This window comes from Myotis daubentonii, chromosome 10 (genome assembly GCF_963259705.1).
Source record: "Myotis daubentonii chromosome 10, mMyoDau2.1, whole genome shotgun sequence".
NCBI classification, from domain to species: domain Eukaryota; kingdom Metazoa; phylum Chordata; class Mammalia; order Chiroptera; family Vespertilionidae; genus Myotis; species Myotis daubentonii.
In genome coordinates, this window is record NC_081849.1 from 60,959,644 (window position 1) to 60,978,587 (window position 18,944).

General features: G+C 35.6%; 1 protein-coding gene across 4 annotated transcripts in view; it reads left to right on the forward strand.

The window, feature by feature from the left end:
• SP4 (Sp4 transcription factor) overlaps positions 1-17,757 on the forward strand; it is a 56,675-nt gene extending 38,918 nt beyond the window's left edge. For all 4 annotated transcript variants that reach the window (XM_059712522.1, XM_059712524.1, XM_059712520.1 and 1 more), the window contains exons 4-6: positions 1,266-1,494; positions 6,099-6,298; positions 14,358-17,757. In XM_059712522.1, coding sequence (XP_059568505.1) covers positions 1,266-1,494; positions 6,099-6,298; positions 14,358-14,605 — 677 coding nt within the window. In that variant the 3' untranslated portion in view covers positions 14,606-17,757. The remainder of the gene's footprint in view (positions 1-1,265; positions 1,495-6,098; positions 6,299-14,357) is intronic.
• Positions 17,758-18,944: the final 1,187 nt, after the last annotated feature.

Here is an 18,944-nt window from a genome sequence, read left to right on the forward strand (position 1 = left end):
GTGGTTCTTCTGTATTTTCTTCTAATATTTTTTGTTCTGGTTTGTTTTGCTTTTTTTACATTTAGGATTTTGGGGTTTGACGTGTTTTATTTTTTATACAAATCTGTTTGCATTTTATTTTTGTGTGTGATAGGGGATTATCTAAATTTCTTTGCCTCACTCCCACCCCATGCACACCCAGATAGCCAATAGTCCCAATCCAAAACATGGTTAAAATACTACATATGCAGCTTTAAAATAATCCCTTTTATTTTATACCCAGTAGGCACATGTTTATTTCTGCTACCATATTTTATTCAGTAGTAACAGTAGCTAACATGTAATGAGCAATTCTGTGTTTGGCACTGTGATAAGGGATTTGTAAAAATTAACTTTTTAATCCTCATCAACTCTCTGAGGTGGAAGCATTCCCTTATAGATAGGTGTTTTCTTCCATTTATATACTTCCTATTCTCACACCTGATGGGGAGGAAGTAGACTGTGTTGAAAGAAAGGAAAATTATAAAGCATACTCACATGCACATAAGGATCAATTTAAGCCATGTAAATAGCTTTTTTTTTTTGTCAAAGTATGTATTATTTATATTTTTCCCGGAGTGAAGAAGCCAAGTTGGTATATGTGCTAACCTGAGAGATGAAGTCTAAGCTATAGAAAATGAGTGGACAAAGTCAATGTTCTAAAAGTCTGTTTTATGATTATAGTAATAATATGTATTAAACATAGGTGTTTTTACATTGAAAAAAACTAACCCAATGTGCATAATTTAAAAATACTTCAATAAAGAGATATTTGCTTAATTTGAAGTATTTAAGAATGAGAACATGTCAAGTTACTTTTCATTCATTTTCTTGGAGTGAATGAGATATGTTGCTTACTGTGGAAATGGTAATAATAATGCTTTGTATTTATATAGCATCTTTCATCTGAGGATCTCAAAGTGCTTTTCAAATAATGTCTCATGAATCCTCACAGCACTTCAGTGAGGTAGGTAGGTAGCAAGTATTATTATCTTCATTTTACAAATGGAGAAATTAAGCCACAAGAGGGTTAGATGATTGATGTATATAGTCCCACCAACCAGCTATAGAGGCAGCCTGAAGTAAAAATACTCTATTTTAGGAGCATTGGCAGAGTATAAACCATTAACCCCTTTGCTGTTTGTACCTATTAGAAAAAATATGGTAGTTTTATAATGTTTACATTGAAATTATTGTTTTCCTTTCTCAAGTAGAAAACATAATACTCTTTTCCTCCCCACTTTTAGGTCAGCAGCAAGGACAAGATGGCGTAAAAGTCCAACAAGCTACAATAGCTCCTGTAACTGTAGCAGTTGGAGGAATTGCTAATGCAACGATAGGTGCTGTTAGTCCTGACCAACTCACACAAGTGCATTTGCAGCAAGGCCAGCAAGCTTCTGATCAAGAGGTACAGCCTGGCAAGAGGCTTCGAAGAGTTGCCTGTTCCTGTCCGAATTGTAGAGAAGGAGAAGGAAGGTAAATGCTCTATTTCCAACTCTGCCTCTCTGGCAGGCATATAATAGTTAAAGCCACGCCATTGGTTGGGTACTTTGATCATTAGAACAGCACTAGCTTTGTAGTCCAGAGTTGAGATATAGTGTTGGTATGAAGGGGATTAAATTGAGCTGTTCTAGGAATAATTCTGCACCTTGTACCTTACATTTTTTTGCAATTGTTTAATTTTTTCATTTATCGTGTAAAAACTTTAAATAACTTTATTGATATAAAACTTATATGCCATACAATTCAGTCATTTAAAGTATACATTTCAATACTTTTTAATATTCTCACAGATGGATTTAGTACATCCATTACCACAATTAATTTTAGCACATTTTTGTCACCCCCTAAAGAAACCCTGTATTCTTTAGCCATTACCCCCCTCATTCCCACCCTTCCCAGCTCTAGGTGACCACTATAGCTTTATAGATTTGCCTATCCTGAACATTCGTATAATGTGTCACATAATATATGGTCTTTTGTGACTGGTTTTATTCACTTAGCCTAATGTTTTTTTGTATTAAAGCATGCATTAGCACTTTAATCTCTTTAACGAACAAATAATATTTCATTGTATGTACTATATATACAATTTTTTACTCATCCATTCATCAGTTGATGGACATTTGACATTTTTCACCCCTTGGCTATTCTGCTGCTATGAACCAACCTACCTTCTTTCCTTCCTTCCTTCCTTCCTTTTTGCTGTAAACATTCTTATACAACTTTGTGTGTAGACATACGTTTTCATTTCTCTTAGGTATATGCCTAGGAATGGAATTACTGGTTCATATGGTGACTCTAGTCTAACCATTTGAAGAACTGTCAGAATGTTTTCAACGTGGCTGAATCATTTTATGTTCCCACCAGCACTATATGAGGGTTTTGATTTCTCTACATTATTGCCAACACTTGTTATAATCTGACTTTTTTATTATAGCCAACCTAGTGGGTATGACGTATTTCAGGGTGGGGGTTTGTTTATTTTTTAATATATTTTATTGGTTTTTTACAGAGAGGAAGGGAGAGAGATAGAGAGTTAGAAATATCGATGAGAGAGAAACATCGATTAGCTGCCTTCTGCACATCTCCTACTGGGGATGTGCCCACAACCCAGATACATGCCCTTGCCTGGAATCGAACCTGGGACCTTTCAGTCCACAGGCTGACGCTCTATCCACTGAGCCAAACCGGTTTCGGCTCAGGGTGGTTTTGATTTGTATATCCCTGATGACTATTGACATAGGTATGTTTTCATGTGCTTGGTGGCAATTTGTGTATTGTATATTTGGAGAAATATCTATTATCTTTTGTTCATTTTATTTCTTTTTATTATTATTTTGTAATGGTTCTTTATATATTCTAGATACAAATCCCTTATCAAATACATGATTTGTAAACATTTTCTCCCAGTCTGTGAGTTGTCCTTTAACTTCCTTGATATTGTCCTTTGAAGCACAAAAGTTTTTATTTTTGTTTTTTTAAATATATTTTATTGATGTTTTACAGAGAGGAAGGAGGAGGGATAGAGAGTTAGAAACATCGATGAGAGAGAAACATCGATCAGCTGCCTCCTGCACACTCCCTACTGGGGATGTGCCTGCAACCAAGGTACATGTCCTTGACCAGAATCGAACCTGGGACCCTTGAGTCCGCAGGCCGACGCTCTATCCACTGAGCAAACCACTGAGCAAAATCGGCTAGGGCAGCACAAAAGTTTTTATTTTAATGAATTTCAGTCTTTTCTTTGGTTACTTCTGCTTTTGGTGTTGTATCTAAGAATTCATTACCAAATCTGAGGTCACAAAAATCCTTGTTTTCTTGTGAGAGTGTTACAGCTTTTGCTCTTGCATTTAGGTCTTCGATCATTTTGAGGTTAATTTTTTTATATGGTGTGAGGTAAGGGTTCACTCAGCACTGTTTGTTGAAAAGACTATGCTTTCCTCATGTACTGAATGGTCATAGCATCCCAGTTAAAAAGCAGTTGACCCTAGACATACACGTTTATTTCTGGACTCTCAGTTCTGTTCATTGATCTATATGTCTGTCTATACTAATACCACCCTGTGTTGATTACTTTGGCTTTGTAGTAACTTGAAATTCAGAAGTTTGAGTCTTCTGACTTTGTTACTTGTTTTCAATATTGTTTTGGCTGTGTAGAGACCCTTGAAATATGTGCATTTTAGAATCAGCTTGTCAGTTTATATAAAGAAGGCAGATGAGATTCTAATGGCAGTGGCATTCAATCTTAAATCAATTTGGGGAATATTGCCAACTTAACAGTATTAAGTCTTCTGATCCAAATGGAATGTGGTTTTCTATTTAGATCTTCTCTCTAACTTCTTTCAGTAGTAACAGTAGCTAACATAGTTTTCATAGTTTTGTACTTTTCTTGTTAAATTTATTCCTAAGTATTTTATTCTTTTTGATGCTGTTGTAAATGGAACTGTTATTTTGAGTGTTCATTGCAAATGTATAGAAATATTTTTTTGTATATTGATTTTTGAGTCCTGCAACCTGACTAAACTCTTTCATTAGTTTTAATAATTTTTTTAGTGGATTCCTCAGTTTTCCATATGTAAGATCATGTCATCTGCAAATGGAGATAGTTTGATTTTGTCCTTTCCATTCTTTTTTCTTTTTAATATATATATTTTATTGATTGTTTACAGGGAGGAAGGGGGAGGGATAGAGAGTTAGAAACATCGATGAAAGAGAAACATCGATCAGCTGCCTCCTGCACACTCCCCACTGGGGATGTGCCCACAACCAAGGTACATGCCCTTGACCGGAATCGAACTTGGGACCCTTCTGTCCCCAGGCCGACGCTCTATCCACTGAGCCAAACCGGTTAGGGCTTGTCCTTTCCATTCTTGATGACTTTTGTTTCTTTTACTTACCTGATTGTCCTGTTTAAAACCTATAGTACAGTATTGAATAGAAATGGAGAAAGTGGACATCATTGTTTTGTTCCTGATCTAAGGGGGAAAGCATCAGTCTTTTGCCATTAAATATAATATTAGCTCTGGATATTTCATGTGTGTCTTTAACTTAAGAAAGCATGCTCTATTCCTACTATATTGAGTGGGTTGTTGTTTTTTAATCTTGAAAGGGTGTTGGATTTTGTCCATTGCTTTTCTGTATCTACTGAGCTGATCATGTTGTTTCTGTCTTTTATTTTATCAATATGATATATTACAGTAATTGATTGTTGAATGTTAAAGTACTTTTACATTCACAGGATTAAATCCAGCTTGCTCATGTTTTATAATGGTTTTTATTATATGTTACTGGATTTGGTTTGCTAGTATTTTGTTGATTTTTGCATCTATGTCCATAAGAGTTATTGGTCTATAGGTCTGTAGTTTTCTTATAATGATTGGTTTTGCTTTCATAGAATGAGTTGCTAAGTGTTCCTTTATCTCCAGTTTTTTTTTATTAATTAAATCTTTATTGTTCAGATTATTACATTTGTTCCTCTTTTTTCCCTCCATAACTCCCCTCCACCCAGTTCCCACCCCAACCTCCTCCCTCACTCCCCACCCACTATCCTCATCCATAGGTGCACGATTTTTGTCAAGTCTCTTCCGCATCCCCCTCACCCCTTTCCCTGCCAAGAATAGTCAGTCCACTCCCTTTCTATGCCCCTGATTCTATTATAGTCACCAGTTCATTCTGTTCATCAGATTATTCATTTGATTTTCAGATTCACTTGTTGATAGATGTGTATTTGTTGTTCATACTTTGTATCTTTACCTTTTTCTTCTTCTTCCTCTTCTTAAAGAATACCTTTCAGCATTTCATATAATACTGGTTTGGTGGTGATGAACTCCTTTTGCTTTTTCTTGTCTGTGAAACTCTTTATCTGACCTTCAATTCTGAATGATAGCTTTGCTGGGTAAAGTAATCTTGGTTGTAGATTCTTGGCATTCATCACTTTGAATATTTATTGCCACTCCCTTCTGGCCTGCAAAGTTTCTGTTGAGAAGTCAGCTGACAGTCATATGGGTACTCCCTTGTAGGTAACTGACTCTTTTTCTCTTGCTACTTTTAAGATTCTCTCTTTGTCTTTTGTCCTTGGCATTTTAATTATGATGTGTCTTGGTGTGGTCCTCTTTGGATTCCTTTTGTTTGGGGTTCTCTGTGCTTCCTGGACTTGTAAGTCTATTTCTTTCACCAGGTAGGGGAAGTTTTCTGTCATTATTTCTTCATCAGTAACTCAGGTTTTCTTGGCTTGCCTCTCATGGCCTGGGACCTCTGATTTATGAACTACAGGTGAGTTGGGTCAAGGGCGATCTAAACCCCAGTGTTTTCAACTTGCCCTATCCAAGGCATTCTCAGGAGTTGGGATTGGGTGGAAGAAGGGAATTCCCTGGGGATAGAGCCTGCAACCGAGTTATATGCCCTTGATCAGAACTGAATCTGGGACCCTTCAGTCCACAAGCTGATGCTCTATCTGCTGAGCCAAACAGGCTAGAGCAGAAGAGCATCATTTAATTACTTTGATTCCCTTTTACTTTTCCATAATTATAAGCTTGGTATTTGGGAGTGTAATTATGTTTGGTTTTTGTTTCTGTTAGAGGCAGTAATGAACCCGGAAAAAAGAAACAGCATATCTGTCATATTGAAGGATGTGGAAAAGTTTATGGCAAAACATCTCACTTACGAGCACATCTTCGCTGGCATACTGGAGAAAGGCCTTTTGTGTGCAACTGGATGTTTTGTGGTAAAAGATTCACAAGGAGTGATGAGCTTCAGAGACATAGAAGAACCCATACAGGTTAGTTGGTTTCTTTTTGGACTTGTATATTCCACTTATTTTTTCAGTGCTTACATGAAAATTTTAGTGATAATTAGCTATCATATTGGAAATAATGGAAATTAAATAGAATTCACTTCAGTAGTTATATGAAAGATGTTTAAAATTTTTTAACTCATATTTTTACCTTTAGTCCACTCCATCAGCATAATTACATGATCTGGAATTTACTTCATTAGCTTATATTTTATTTTACAAGATGAATTCCAGTTTTTTGTGGCCCTTTTTTGTTTTTCGGTATCTAAGTAGATGAAAAGAGAGTTGAATTAAGATTATTGGTGATTTTTTTATTAGTTTTTGTTTTTTTACCATCCAGAGAATTGACTCAATTATCCAGAATAATAGCTCCACCTTTAGTTATTTTCTTAGTGGTTGCCTGCTTTGGGGTTATAATTTACACTTTATAACAATCTTGTTTGGATTAATACCAATTTTATTTCAATAGTATACACAAATTTTTCTCTTATATAGCTCTGCCTTTCCATCTGCTGTTACTTTCACCAGTTACATCTTTGTATATTGTGTACCCATCAACATAGGTTTAAAATTATTGCTTTGTGCAGTTGTGTTTCAAACCAGATAGGAGACCAAATGAGTTATAAATCAGAAATGCATTTATATTGACTTTCATATTTATATACTGCCTTACCTGGTATTCTTTATTTCTTCATATGGATTTAAGTTACCATCACCTTTTCATTTCACCCTGGTATTTCTTATAGATGCAGTCTGCTGAGGGTAATATTTTTGTTTTTATTAAACTGGGAATATCTTAATTTCTTATTTCTGAAAAATAGTTTTGCTGTATATAGAATTCTTAGTTGACAGGTTTTTTCTTCAATCTCTTTGAATATATTATCCCACTGGTTTCTGGCTTCCATGATCTATGATGAAAATTCAGCAGTTACTGTTACCCATAATCCCTTGTAGGTGATGTCACTTCTCTAGAGAATCTCTCTAGATTCTCTCTTTGTTTTTTACTTTAAACATTTTTATTATTATGTGTCCTACTGTGAATCTCTTTGCATTTAGTCTACTTGGAGTTGATTGAACTTCTTGGATGTGTAGGGTAGTGTTTTTCATCAAATTTCAGAAGTTTTTAAGTATCATTCCCTCAAATATTTTTTCTTTAAATACCTGAGACCAATAAATATTTTCGTTGCTGAGGGGCTCTGTGTGAATGTTGGGGCACCATTCAACACTCAGCCAGACAATTGACAACTCTGCTTTAGAGTTCACTTTCTGCTTATGCAGAGCCTCAAAGGTTAGGCACAGGTGAGAGTTTGACTATTTTGGGCCTTTACTGCCCTAAGCATGTATGTAGCCGTCTAGATTCCAGGGAGTATGTCAGAACTTTCCAATACTCCTATGAATTCCTTATCTCCCAGCTTTTGCTTTTAAGCTTTTAGTTTAGTTTATTTATTGCGTGTCCTAAATATTATTCATTGCCTCTGTCATCATGAATTTAAAACATTTACCTGTAACTGGTTTAAACAAACATATGACTGTCTCCACCCTGAATAAGACTTTTCACATTGGGCTACCTCCAAGTAAGTTAAATGCAAGTCTTTTACATGGGGTCTTTCAAAGAACCACCAGACAAATCAAATAATGATCATTCTTTGGGAATGAGAATTTGAAGGAACTCTGTTCTGTTCTGTTCTCTCTGGTGGCTACCAGGCTGCTGGGAAGTAGAAAATGGAGTTAAGCAAATTAAAACACCACAAAGCTTTCTGTTCTAGTCAAGCAAGATTCAGCCATTTTTCTTTAAAAAACACTCCCTGAATTATTGCAAACCTTATTTAATTTCCAGAGTCAGAAAGGGTTGGTTTTGATAGTTTTTGCTTAGTTTTCTGATTATTTTCATAGAGGAGTGAATTTATGGAGGTCACCATCTTTATTGGAATTACCTCTTTCATGCCTTTGGATTTTGTTTCCCCTCTTTATTTCTGAAGAATTATATGGATTAGAAAGAGTTGATAAGTTCTGTTGATGTCATATTGAATGATGCCTATGGTTCACAATTGAGTTGAGAAGTCTGGATCTTGATGTGGTCATCTACTTACAGATGATAGTTAAAACTATTAGCTTTTAACTATCTATAGATAAGATAGCTTTTTAACCCTTTGAGTGCCAACCAATATCCTAGGAACTATGCTAAAATTGCCAAGGCATTTTTGCTGATTTTACAGCAGTTTAGGAAATCTGCACTTACGTGCCATCTTTCAATAAAGAGTGAACTACTAGCATCTAATAGTGACACTGCAGGAGGAGCGCAATAGCGCTCCCAGCACTTTTGGTGAATGACAGGAGGAGCGTGATCGTGCTCCCCGGCACTCTAGGGGTTAAAAAACGCATTTATAATGAAATGACAAAAGGGCTTCTATATTTGGCTAGATCATTGCTGAAGGAGGAAATAAAAAATTACTATGCAAACTAATGTTCCTATAAATTCATGGACTTATATCTCAACCAGTCTCTCAGAACAGTCTATTAATCTTATTCTTTTTTGTCAGCTTTAGTAATTACCTAAAACTTCTTAAGTCTTTATTTCCTTTGTAACTTCCACTCAGCCTCATCTTACTCTTAGTCATTTACTTCCAAGAAAATTTAAGCCTCATGACTTCACTCAAATGATCATCCCTTCCCCTTTTAATTTACTTTTACCCACAGGTAATCATAGAGGATGCGTTTAGATATTCTAGGCTGGGTAGGTAAGAGTATTCAGTAGGGATTGGTGGGTTGAGGATATTGGAGGGGAGGGTTGGAGGAATCCAGAGACTACAGATCTCTTAGTTTGAATAATGGTTTCTTAGAACAAATAAAAAAAATGATTTCTGTAAAAGGCCTAACCCTGGTATCTGAATGTGGCTTTATTTGGAAAGATGAAGTGATACTATGCCTAGATTTTAGGACCTAATGGGCCTTCAAGCCAATGACTGATGACCATATAAAAAGGGGAGAAGACAGATACAAGAAAAGGCTGTGTGAGGACAGAGGCAAATTGGAGAGATGCAGCTTCAAGCCAATGAGTGCCAAGGATTGCCAGACGTTACCAGAAGGCTAGGATGAGGCAAGCAAAGGATGCTTCTCTAGAGCCTCTGGTGGGAACACTGCCCTACTGATACCTTGATTTTGGACATCTGCCCCCAAAAGAGAGAACTGTGAGAGAATAAATATCTCTTGTTTTAAGCCACCCAGTTTGTGGTATTTTTTTTACAGAAGCCCCAGAAAACAAATACAGTTCCCTAGTTTGCCCCTGAAATTAATTTTAATATATAAATATGGAAGTATGTTATTGAATGACAAATTTAGAAATAACGTTAATAATTCATGAAATGTTTTATACATTGTATTAGCTTAGGTTTGAGGGTAACATTTTAAAAACCAGGTTATAGGCAGAACTGTGACAGCTATCATTGGCGCTTAATGGTTAACTTCCAATAAATAAGGCTTACACAGTGGTTCTCAACCTTCTGGCCCTTTAAATACAGTTCCTCATGTTGTGACCCAACCATAAAATTATTTTCGTTGCTACTTCATAACTGTAACGTTGCTACTGTTACGAATCGTCATGTAAATATCTGATATGCAGGATGATCTTAGGCAACCCCTGTGAAAGGGTTGTTCGACTGCCAAAGGGGTTGCGACCCATAGGTTGAGAACCGCTGGCTTAAAAGATCTGATTTATTTCATTCGTCCCTCAAATCTACAATTCCATTAGGAAACTAACCAAGTGTTTTCTGAGACAAATTACTGTTAAGAATATCATGTTAAGGAGTCATCTAATGCAGTGGTCGGCAAACTGCGGCCCCTTGAGTGTGGCTCTTCCACAGAATTCCACGTGCGGGCGCGCACACGCAGTGCAATTGAAACTTCGTGGCCACACTCAAGGGGCCAAAGAGCCGCACGTCGCTCGCGAGCCACAGTTTGCCGACCACTGATGTAATGTTTCTAAATATGAATTTTCTACTTAAATTATCGTAAAAGACTCTACTATATTTTAATGATCATGTAATACAGCATGGCATTCTCTTAGTAATCTAGGCAAAGAAGCAATTGTGTTTTCTGAAGTCAGTTTATTAAACCAAAATTGTTTAGATTATGTTTTTGAGATTTTCTTAGAGAAGCATTTTTCAACCTTTTTCATCTCACGGCACAGATAACTAATTACTAAAATTATGCAGCACACCAAGAAATATCTGCCAATCTGACAAAAAGAAAGGTATAAATTGGATTTCCTCATGCTGGATGGCTATTGTGTTGGCTATTGTCTTTTAAAAAAAAAAAAAAAAAAACAATCTAAGGAAAAAAAGATCAAAATAGTGTGCCATGAAATACCAGTTGCAAACGCTCTCTTAGAGAAACAAAATTTTGAATTTGTCCCTGACATGCTTTGTGTTCTTGTAATGAAGATATTCCACAGATCTTGAACTAAATATCAGCTAAAATTTAATTTTTTAAAGTTATATTTTATATAACTATTAGTTTCCTGTTGCCATAACAAAATACAAATTTAATAATGTAAAACTACACACATTTATTGTATCAGTTTCTTTATGTCCGAAGTTCGAGTAAGTTCTGCCTGTGTCTGCTTAGCTAGCATCTCACAAAGTCAAAATCAAGGTGTCAGCTGGGATGTGTTCCTTAAAGAAGGCTCAGGGGAAGAATTTGTTTCCAAAATCATTCACACTGTCAGGCAAATTCAGCTTTTGTTATTGTAGGATGGGGGGGTCCCTGTTTCGTTGCTGGCTGTCAGCGGGGGGCTGGTGGGTTTGCTCTGGAGGCTGCTAACATTCCTTCTTATACTTTACATATGCCCCCCCCCCTTCACCAACAGCAGGTCCAGTTCCTCTCAGCTCCTAATCTGTCTGATTTCTCCTGCTACATCTCTCTGACTCCAGCTAAAGAAAGGTCTCTCGGCTTTTAAGAGCCATGTGATTAGGATGGGCCCACTTAGGTATTTGAGAATAATCTTTCCCTGTTAACCTCTGTAACTTTAGTTGCCATATAATAAAATATACTCACAAGTTCTAGGACATATTTGGATGGCCATTCTACCTACCATAAGTAAACTAATATCAATAGTTTTGATAAGTAATTATATTAATTACCAAAAATATTAACCTACTAAGAATAATGAAATAATTTAAAAGATATTGCAGTATGTGTAATTAGTACAAGAACTCTGTACCTCCTTAAGATAATGTTTGCTAAGGGTAGGAAATTTAGAAATTGTCTGACACTATAGAAAAAACACTTCTGTGGAAAAGGATAATAAACTAAAATGTCATTTCTTTAGTGATAGTTTAATTGTACAACATAGTTTACTTATTTTGAGATTCTGGTCAGATTTTCATTACTTGAAATTAATTGAACACCCACACCACTTAGGAATGGACAGCCTGAAAGTGCCCACACAAACCATGTCACCATCATTTCCCATTTACCTTACAGTTTGCCATGGAGTAGGTGGGGATTTCTGTCTTAATTGAAGCTTAACCGTAGCTCCACATGGTTTCAAATGACTATCTCGAGGTCACGAAAGCTTCTTAAAGTCAGAGATTTTCACTTGTTCATTTTTGTATCATCAGTGCCTGGCACATCACAAGTGTTTTACAAATATTCATTGAAAAATGACTGCATTCATGAGCATCACAGCTAACAAATATTTATTAAACAGCCACTGTGTTTGATTGATCACCCAGTTGATTTAGTGCTTACTGAATGATATCGTGCCATCTGATTTTTCTTATTATGCTTGGCCATTGTTGCTATAAAAGAACAGCAGTCTCTAGTTGCACTCTCATCATGTAGCACAGAAAACTCAAACTAGAAATTGGGTGCCTTGAATCCTGCTCTGTTATTAATAAATTGTATGATTCCCATGAAAATTAATTTCTGGAGCCTTAACTTACAAATCAATAAAACGAAAATGTAAAACAATATCTTTAAGATTTATTTTCAGCTTTAAGAATTATACACAGGATTTTTCTTTTGAAAGCAAATGAGAAACTTGAAAGGTAAAAGGAGTTCAGAATTGATCCTAAAATTAAATCCTCATTTACTTGTTTTTCATCCTTGCCTAGGTGTCAGCATTTGTCAGTGCAAGTGACTTTACCCTAAAGCTTAACCGCTTTTATTTTTAATCTCTTTGAGAATTTTGTATAAACCATTTATTTATCCTTTTATTTAATTTTTCAAGACTGAAAGAGAAAGAAAAGTTTAATGAGATACTGCAAATGCAGTTTTTTTAAAAAGCAAACTTATAAAGAAGAGGGAAAAATATTTGACATGGACAAACTTGAACCTATAGATTTTCTATTGGTTAGTCAAAAGTAGGGCCAAGAAAAGGAGTCAGCTGAACTGAACTTTATTATCAAAGTTCCACTGTCAGACTGAGAAAACTTCCATTCCCTTAAGTAACAATTTTTTTAATGTATGTGTGTATATATATACACACACATATATATGTATGTATATTTTTATTGATTTCAGAAAGAGGAAGGGAGAGGGAGAGATAGAAACATCAATAAGAGAGAATCATTGATTGGCAGCTTCCTGCATGCCCCCTACTGGGGATCAAGCCTGCAAGCCCAGGCATGTGTCCTTGACTGGAATCAAACCCCGGTACCCTTCAGTCAACAGGCCGATGCTCTATCCACTGAGCCAAACCAGCTAGGGCCCTTAAGTAACAATTTTAGAAGGAAGGACAGAAGATAGTAGTTGATCCATCATGGACATTACGGTATACCAATTAATCAACTTTTTATGTGCCTCATCTATTATACATAAAATTGAAATAGGTTTTTTCTTTTGGTAACATTTAGTTGTGTTTTTGTGTGTAGGGGAGAGGGGTTTTGTTAATCCTGACCTGAGGATATTTTTCCATTGATTTAAGATAGAGTGGAAGGAGAGAGAAATATTGATGTGAGAGAGACACATAGATTGGTTGCCTCCCTCATGTGCCCTGACTGACCAGGGTTTGGGATTAAACCTGCAACGCAGGTAGGTGCCCTTGACTGGGAATCAAACCTGTGATCTGACACTCTAACCACTGAGAACACTGGCCAGGGCAAGTTAGTTTTTATTCCAGAATATAGATGTGAATAGTTCCAGTAGAACTGCCTTATATGTTAAAGAGAACATATTTAAGGATCACTTTGTGTACCAGAATCTGACAGTCTGATTCTTTGGAAACCTAAAAACTCTGTTAGTTTAAATTGAATATTTGCCTAACTCTCGTTTTTGCCTTGTGAGGAAACTCAATACACCATTAAATTATTAAGTGATTTTATTTGAAGTAGTTCTAAGGTATTTTCATGCTTTTTGGCATTATAACCAAAACCCAGACAGTAATTTTTAAGGAATAGTAGACATGCCTTGAACACTATATATTATGATACCTGGAAAAGATTTTTGAGATCATCTGTTAGAAACCCTCTTGTTTCATAGATGGGGCAACTGAAGCCCAGAGTGGTTATTTTATTTGCTTCAGCTTTTTCTTCCAGTTCTTAGCAAAACTAGTACTTTAACTTGTGTCTCTTATTCCCAGTCACATGCTGTTTTTTCTGTATTGTGTTGCATTGCTTGTTTGATTATATCCTATATAAAAGCCCAGCGACTGAAAAGGTGGAACGACCAGAATAACCAGAGACCAGGGCCATCAGGCAGGCAGGCAAGTGGTTAGGGGCGATGAGGCAGGCAGGCAGCAGCAGTTAGGGGCATCAGGCAGGCTGGCGAGTGGTTAGGGGTGATCAGGCAGGCAGGCGAGTAGTTTGGAACCAGTGGTCCCGAATTGTAAGAGGATGCAGTGCAGTTCGGGCTGAGGGACACACACCCCCTGCATGAATTTTGTGCATCAGGCCTCTACTTTTAAAATAAAAATAAAGTATTTTGCAACTAGTCAAAAGTTAAACACAGTGTAGTGTGATCAGAAGAGAAATTATTTAACATTATAATTTTATTTGAATAAAATGAATTACTATTTATTTGCTTTTTTGTTTGTTTGTTTGTTTAGGTGAAAAGAGATTTGAATGCCCAGAATGTTCTAAAAGATTTATGCGGAGTGATCACCTCTCCAAACATGTCAAAACGCATCAGAATAAGAAAGGTGGTGGGACAGCTCTTGCCATTGTTACCTCGGGAGAACTGGACTCATCTGTTACAGAGGTGCTTGGCTCCCCAAGAATTGTCACAGTTGCAGCCATTTCTCAAGATTCAAACCCAGCAACTCCCAATGTTTCGGCCAACATGGAAGAATTCTGAAAAGTTATTTATAACAGAGACCTCTCGTGCTGCACTTAAGTTTACACACCTTTGAAAATCTGGAAATGGGCTGGTCAAGTGGATTACAGAGTAGGAAATCATGTTTTTATTCTTGGCTTCTTTAAGTATTCCAAGATTTGGGGTCAACATGTGAAGTGTTGAATTTTAAAAATACAAAAATCAAATGGATGTACTGGAAACAGAAAAGTATTTCCTTCACACTATAAGTTTTAGTTATTTGGAAATGTGTCACATATTGTTTAAACTGAATCTTCCCCTCTTTTAACATCATGTGTTAACATGTTTAGAAAGACAGACCTTACTAGTTTGCAGGCTGGACCTTAATTGGATTTGTTTTCCTTGAAATACTTTCCAGTCACTAATACTTTATATGGATCCTTTTTTTTCTTTTTTCTATAGCACAGAAAACAAGATAGTTAACTGACGGTAGGGACAATACTTTATTTTCTTAGTTTGATTTTTGGAAAATCAACTAAAAATAGTTTTGGCCGTCTTTTCTAAATGTTAGAAATTCTTCAACAGTTGAATTAGAAAAGTTCCAAAAAAGTAATCTGAGATGCATCTCAGATCTTTATTACCACTACATTATAGTAGTGTGTATGCAGACAATCAGTGAAGTTTAATTACTTTCTCCATTTGGAGACACAAGAGGAACTTAGAGCTAAACTATAGGTTAAACTTTAGATTAAAACCTTAGGAAAATACTGGGGGTGACAAATGATTGAAACAAAACTCATAATGGCTTCAGAAAAATGAGACAACGATATATAAGGTTTTGAAGTTAGGATTGATTATATTCCTAACCCTGGGTTGTACCACAAAATTCATTTTCAATGTTTATATAGGAAATATTTGCATAGAGTATAAGTCAGTCTGTAGTTTCATATTCTGTAAATATGAGTTATGTTGACAGTGTGCAAAATTCTTTATGCTTTGACTTGGTAGCCAAAGAAAGAGTTATCAAAAAAAATTTTTTTAAGTCCAGCAGAAAATTATCTTGTAATTACATTATAATTTCCGTTTTCCTCTCTACTAAAAATTTGCCCATCCTATTTTATATATACTACTGTGTTAGAAGGCTGATTAAGAATTTATAACACAGTAATGTTTTTATGTTATGTCAGTAACTGAATTGTCCCTAAAAAGGCAGCCTAACAAAATGTAACAGGTGTGATACTATGAAGCAAAAATTATTTTTTAAAAATTGGAACCATTTTTAGTTAAGTAAGTGACTAAAGAAAAAATGTATTTTGTTGTTTATGCAAGGGTTTTATAGGAAAGATGGCCAAAAGTTTCATATGAAAAATATTTGGATTATATCAATAGCCTAAATATTAGTAAGATATTTGCTATTTTAAAAATGTATTTACACAGAATCATAATGGAATTGGAATTGACCGTTTGAAAACTGAAGTTTTTAACTGCTTGGTTTACTAACATCATCAGTTTAGGGACTATTTGAATATAGGTACATGTGTTCTTGTGCGTCCCCTATTATTTCAGGAAAAGTACTACTCATGTGAATTCTCTTCCAAAATTGTGATATTTCTTGTATTTTTGATGAAGGAGAAATACTGTAATGATCACTGTTTACACTATGTACACTTTAGGCCAGCCCTTTGTAGCGTTATATAAAACTGAAGGTCTTTTGTGCTTTCAGTTTGTATAAAAAAGCTTTGAGATTAAAGGAAAAAATTTTACACTGTGGTTATAAATTTCAAGTTTCTTAAAGCTTTTGTAGACTTGTAACAAAGTCTTTAAATTTTAGTTGGATTTTGTAAATTGTTTTGTATATTTTATTTAATGTACTCTTAAACAGCTGATGTATCTGGCTTTAAAACATCAGAATCAGTTTGTTTCGTTTGGTACAGAGGAGCATTTGGTAGTGTTAATTTTAATTTTATTATATAGGAGCTGAACCATCAAATATATATTTTATCATTATGCTACACAATCAGTGCTATAATTTTTTTTATGCAAAGAAACTTTCTTAATGTTTGAATCATGTTTTCTCAGAGTGACACTTTTTGTTGATAATACCAAGTATGAGCTCTCTGCACCATTATTCCATGAACCAGTTTTAATACATACCTATGTATGCTCTTCAGAAATGGAAGTTATTTTTTAATCAACAATGAGGCCTATTATACATTTAACAAACTGAGTCTGGATAGCTTTATAGCATATAAAATATATTAATTTGTGTTAGCAGGTGCACATTTCACCACTGAAATTAGAAATATTCTGACAGTCTTTTCTGCATACCATTCTGAATCCACTTTTCTCTTATAAGAATCGTAAATTTCAGTGTCCTTTATTTGACTCAGTGGGATATAGCTGTTATAAGTAATAGGGCACAGATGTGCAGTAGAGTCTTGTTTAATGACATTTCACTGTTCATTCCCTTTGCCACTGTTATAATACTTTTCTTTATTGTAATTATCAGTGCAAAACTATGTATTTATCATGGTAGAACTCCAGTGTTAGAGTAGTTTTTTCTTACAATATACTTTCTTTGGTTAGGTTTGTGTATGTGTTGCTGATTACATTAGAACTTGATGTTAAGTCATTATTTATCACACTCTCATGAGAGCAGTAATAAAAGTGTGTAATCTAGGAGAAAAAGTTAATTTGTCAAACTTAGATAAGCATGATGTTTAGATCCTATTTTTCAATTTTATAACTGTTTTATTGCAACAATATTTGTATTTAAGTCTTCATTTTAATGCCTTGTGGTGTTTTTTTTTATGCATGTCACTAAGTTGTCATCCCACATAAATTGATGTGCAGCATAGGGTATTAAATCTACATAATGATTTTAAAACAGAAATAGTTGATGGTAAAATGTAAATGTTTTGCAAAAATTCCTTATAAAAAGTTTTGTAGTAACATTTCACTTGTAAATTTTTTTTGTAAAAAAAGAAAATGGAAAAAAAAAAGATGACTTCAGAAAAAAATCCTGTTTCCCATATCCTAGGGTTTAGACAATTATTCTGCCAGCAAAGCCTCTGGGGCTGTAACTGACATTTTTACAGTGCTGATTTGTATAAATCTTGTTTTTTGTGGATTTGGAAATAAAATCATGTACAAGTTGTTGCCTGCAATAACAATTGCAAGTAACCTATAAAAATCCCCTTGAGTTTAACATGTTTCTTCATTTAATAATGTATACTGTAAAGCAGCAATAAATTCTTTGAACTATCAACCTTCTTATCACAGTGAACACTGGAAAGAAAATGCTTCTCACTAGAAAACGTATTGGCAACTCTTCATACTTGCTGATGTTAAGATCTGGTCCCCATTTCTCTGAGCAGACTGCCAGAGAACACCAGTGCAGATTTCATGCTAATTTGTAACCATTGCTGTAGACATTTATGGGAATTAAAATTTGATTTAGGGACACTTTTTAACTTAAATACTTTTGAGCAATGAATTTTAGGAAATTGTAGGAATTGCTAAAAATGAAAACTAATTAAAACATAATTTAAGGTCACAGATACACTAAGAAGCAAGGTATGCCACAGAGATGCTACAAAAATCTGTATGCAAAGGCTGTTGTCTTTTCCTCCTGGGAGGGTCCTGCAAATCTCATGAAGAACCTTACTGATACAATAACTATGTTATTATAACAACTTTGGTGAAAAAGCAGTAAGGTTTTTAAAGATGTGTGAAAACTAAAGTTCTATACCTGAAAAAAAAAATGTACATCTGGAAGCATCAGGATGATCTTTTATAAAAGGAGGGGGGGATAATGCAATTAGAAAGTTTTACCATTTTGTGTTTTTTTTTTATATATGTATTTTGATTTTAGAGAGTAAGGGGGAGAGAAACATCAATGTTGAGAATCATTGCTTGGCTGCCTCCTGCATACCCCACACTGGGGATGGAGCCCACAACTTGGGCATGTGCCCCGACTGGGAATTGGAATCAAACCATGACCTTCTGGTTCATAGGTCAATGCTCAACCACTGAGCCACTCTGGCCAGGCTGTTTTAATTTAGTAAAGCCAGTTTGATTCTGGGAATTCTGAGAACCACATAACCATGAACAAAACTGAGAGTGATGCTTTTTGTTTTATCATAGACTAGAGGCCTGGTGCATGAAATCCGTGCATGGATGGGGTCCGTAGGCCTGGCCAGCAATTGGGGCCAATCAGGTTCCCCGCCTCCCCGTCACCTCCTTCCCTTGCTGCCTGCATCTGCTGCCTCCCACACCCGATTCCCCGTCCCAGCGCAGGGCCCAGACCCAATTAGCTGATCAGGGCCTGCTGGCAGGGGATGGGGAGGAACCAGGAGGTTGGCTGGCAGGCCCCATTGGC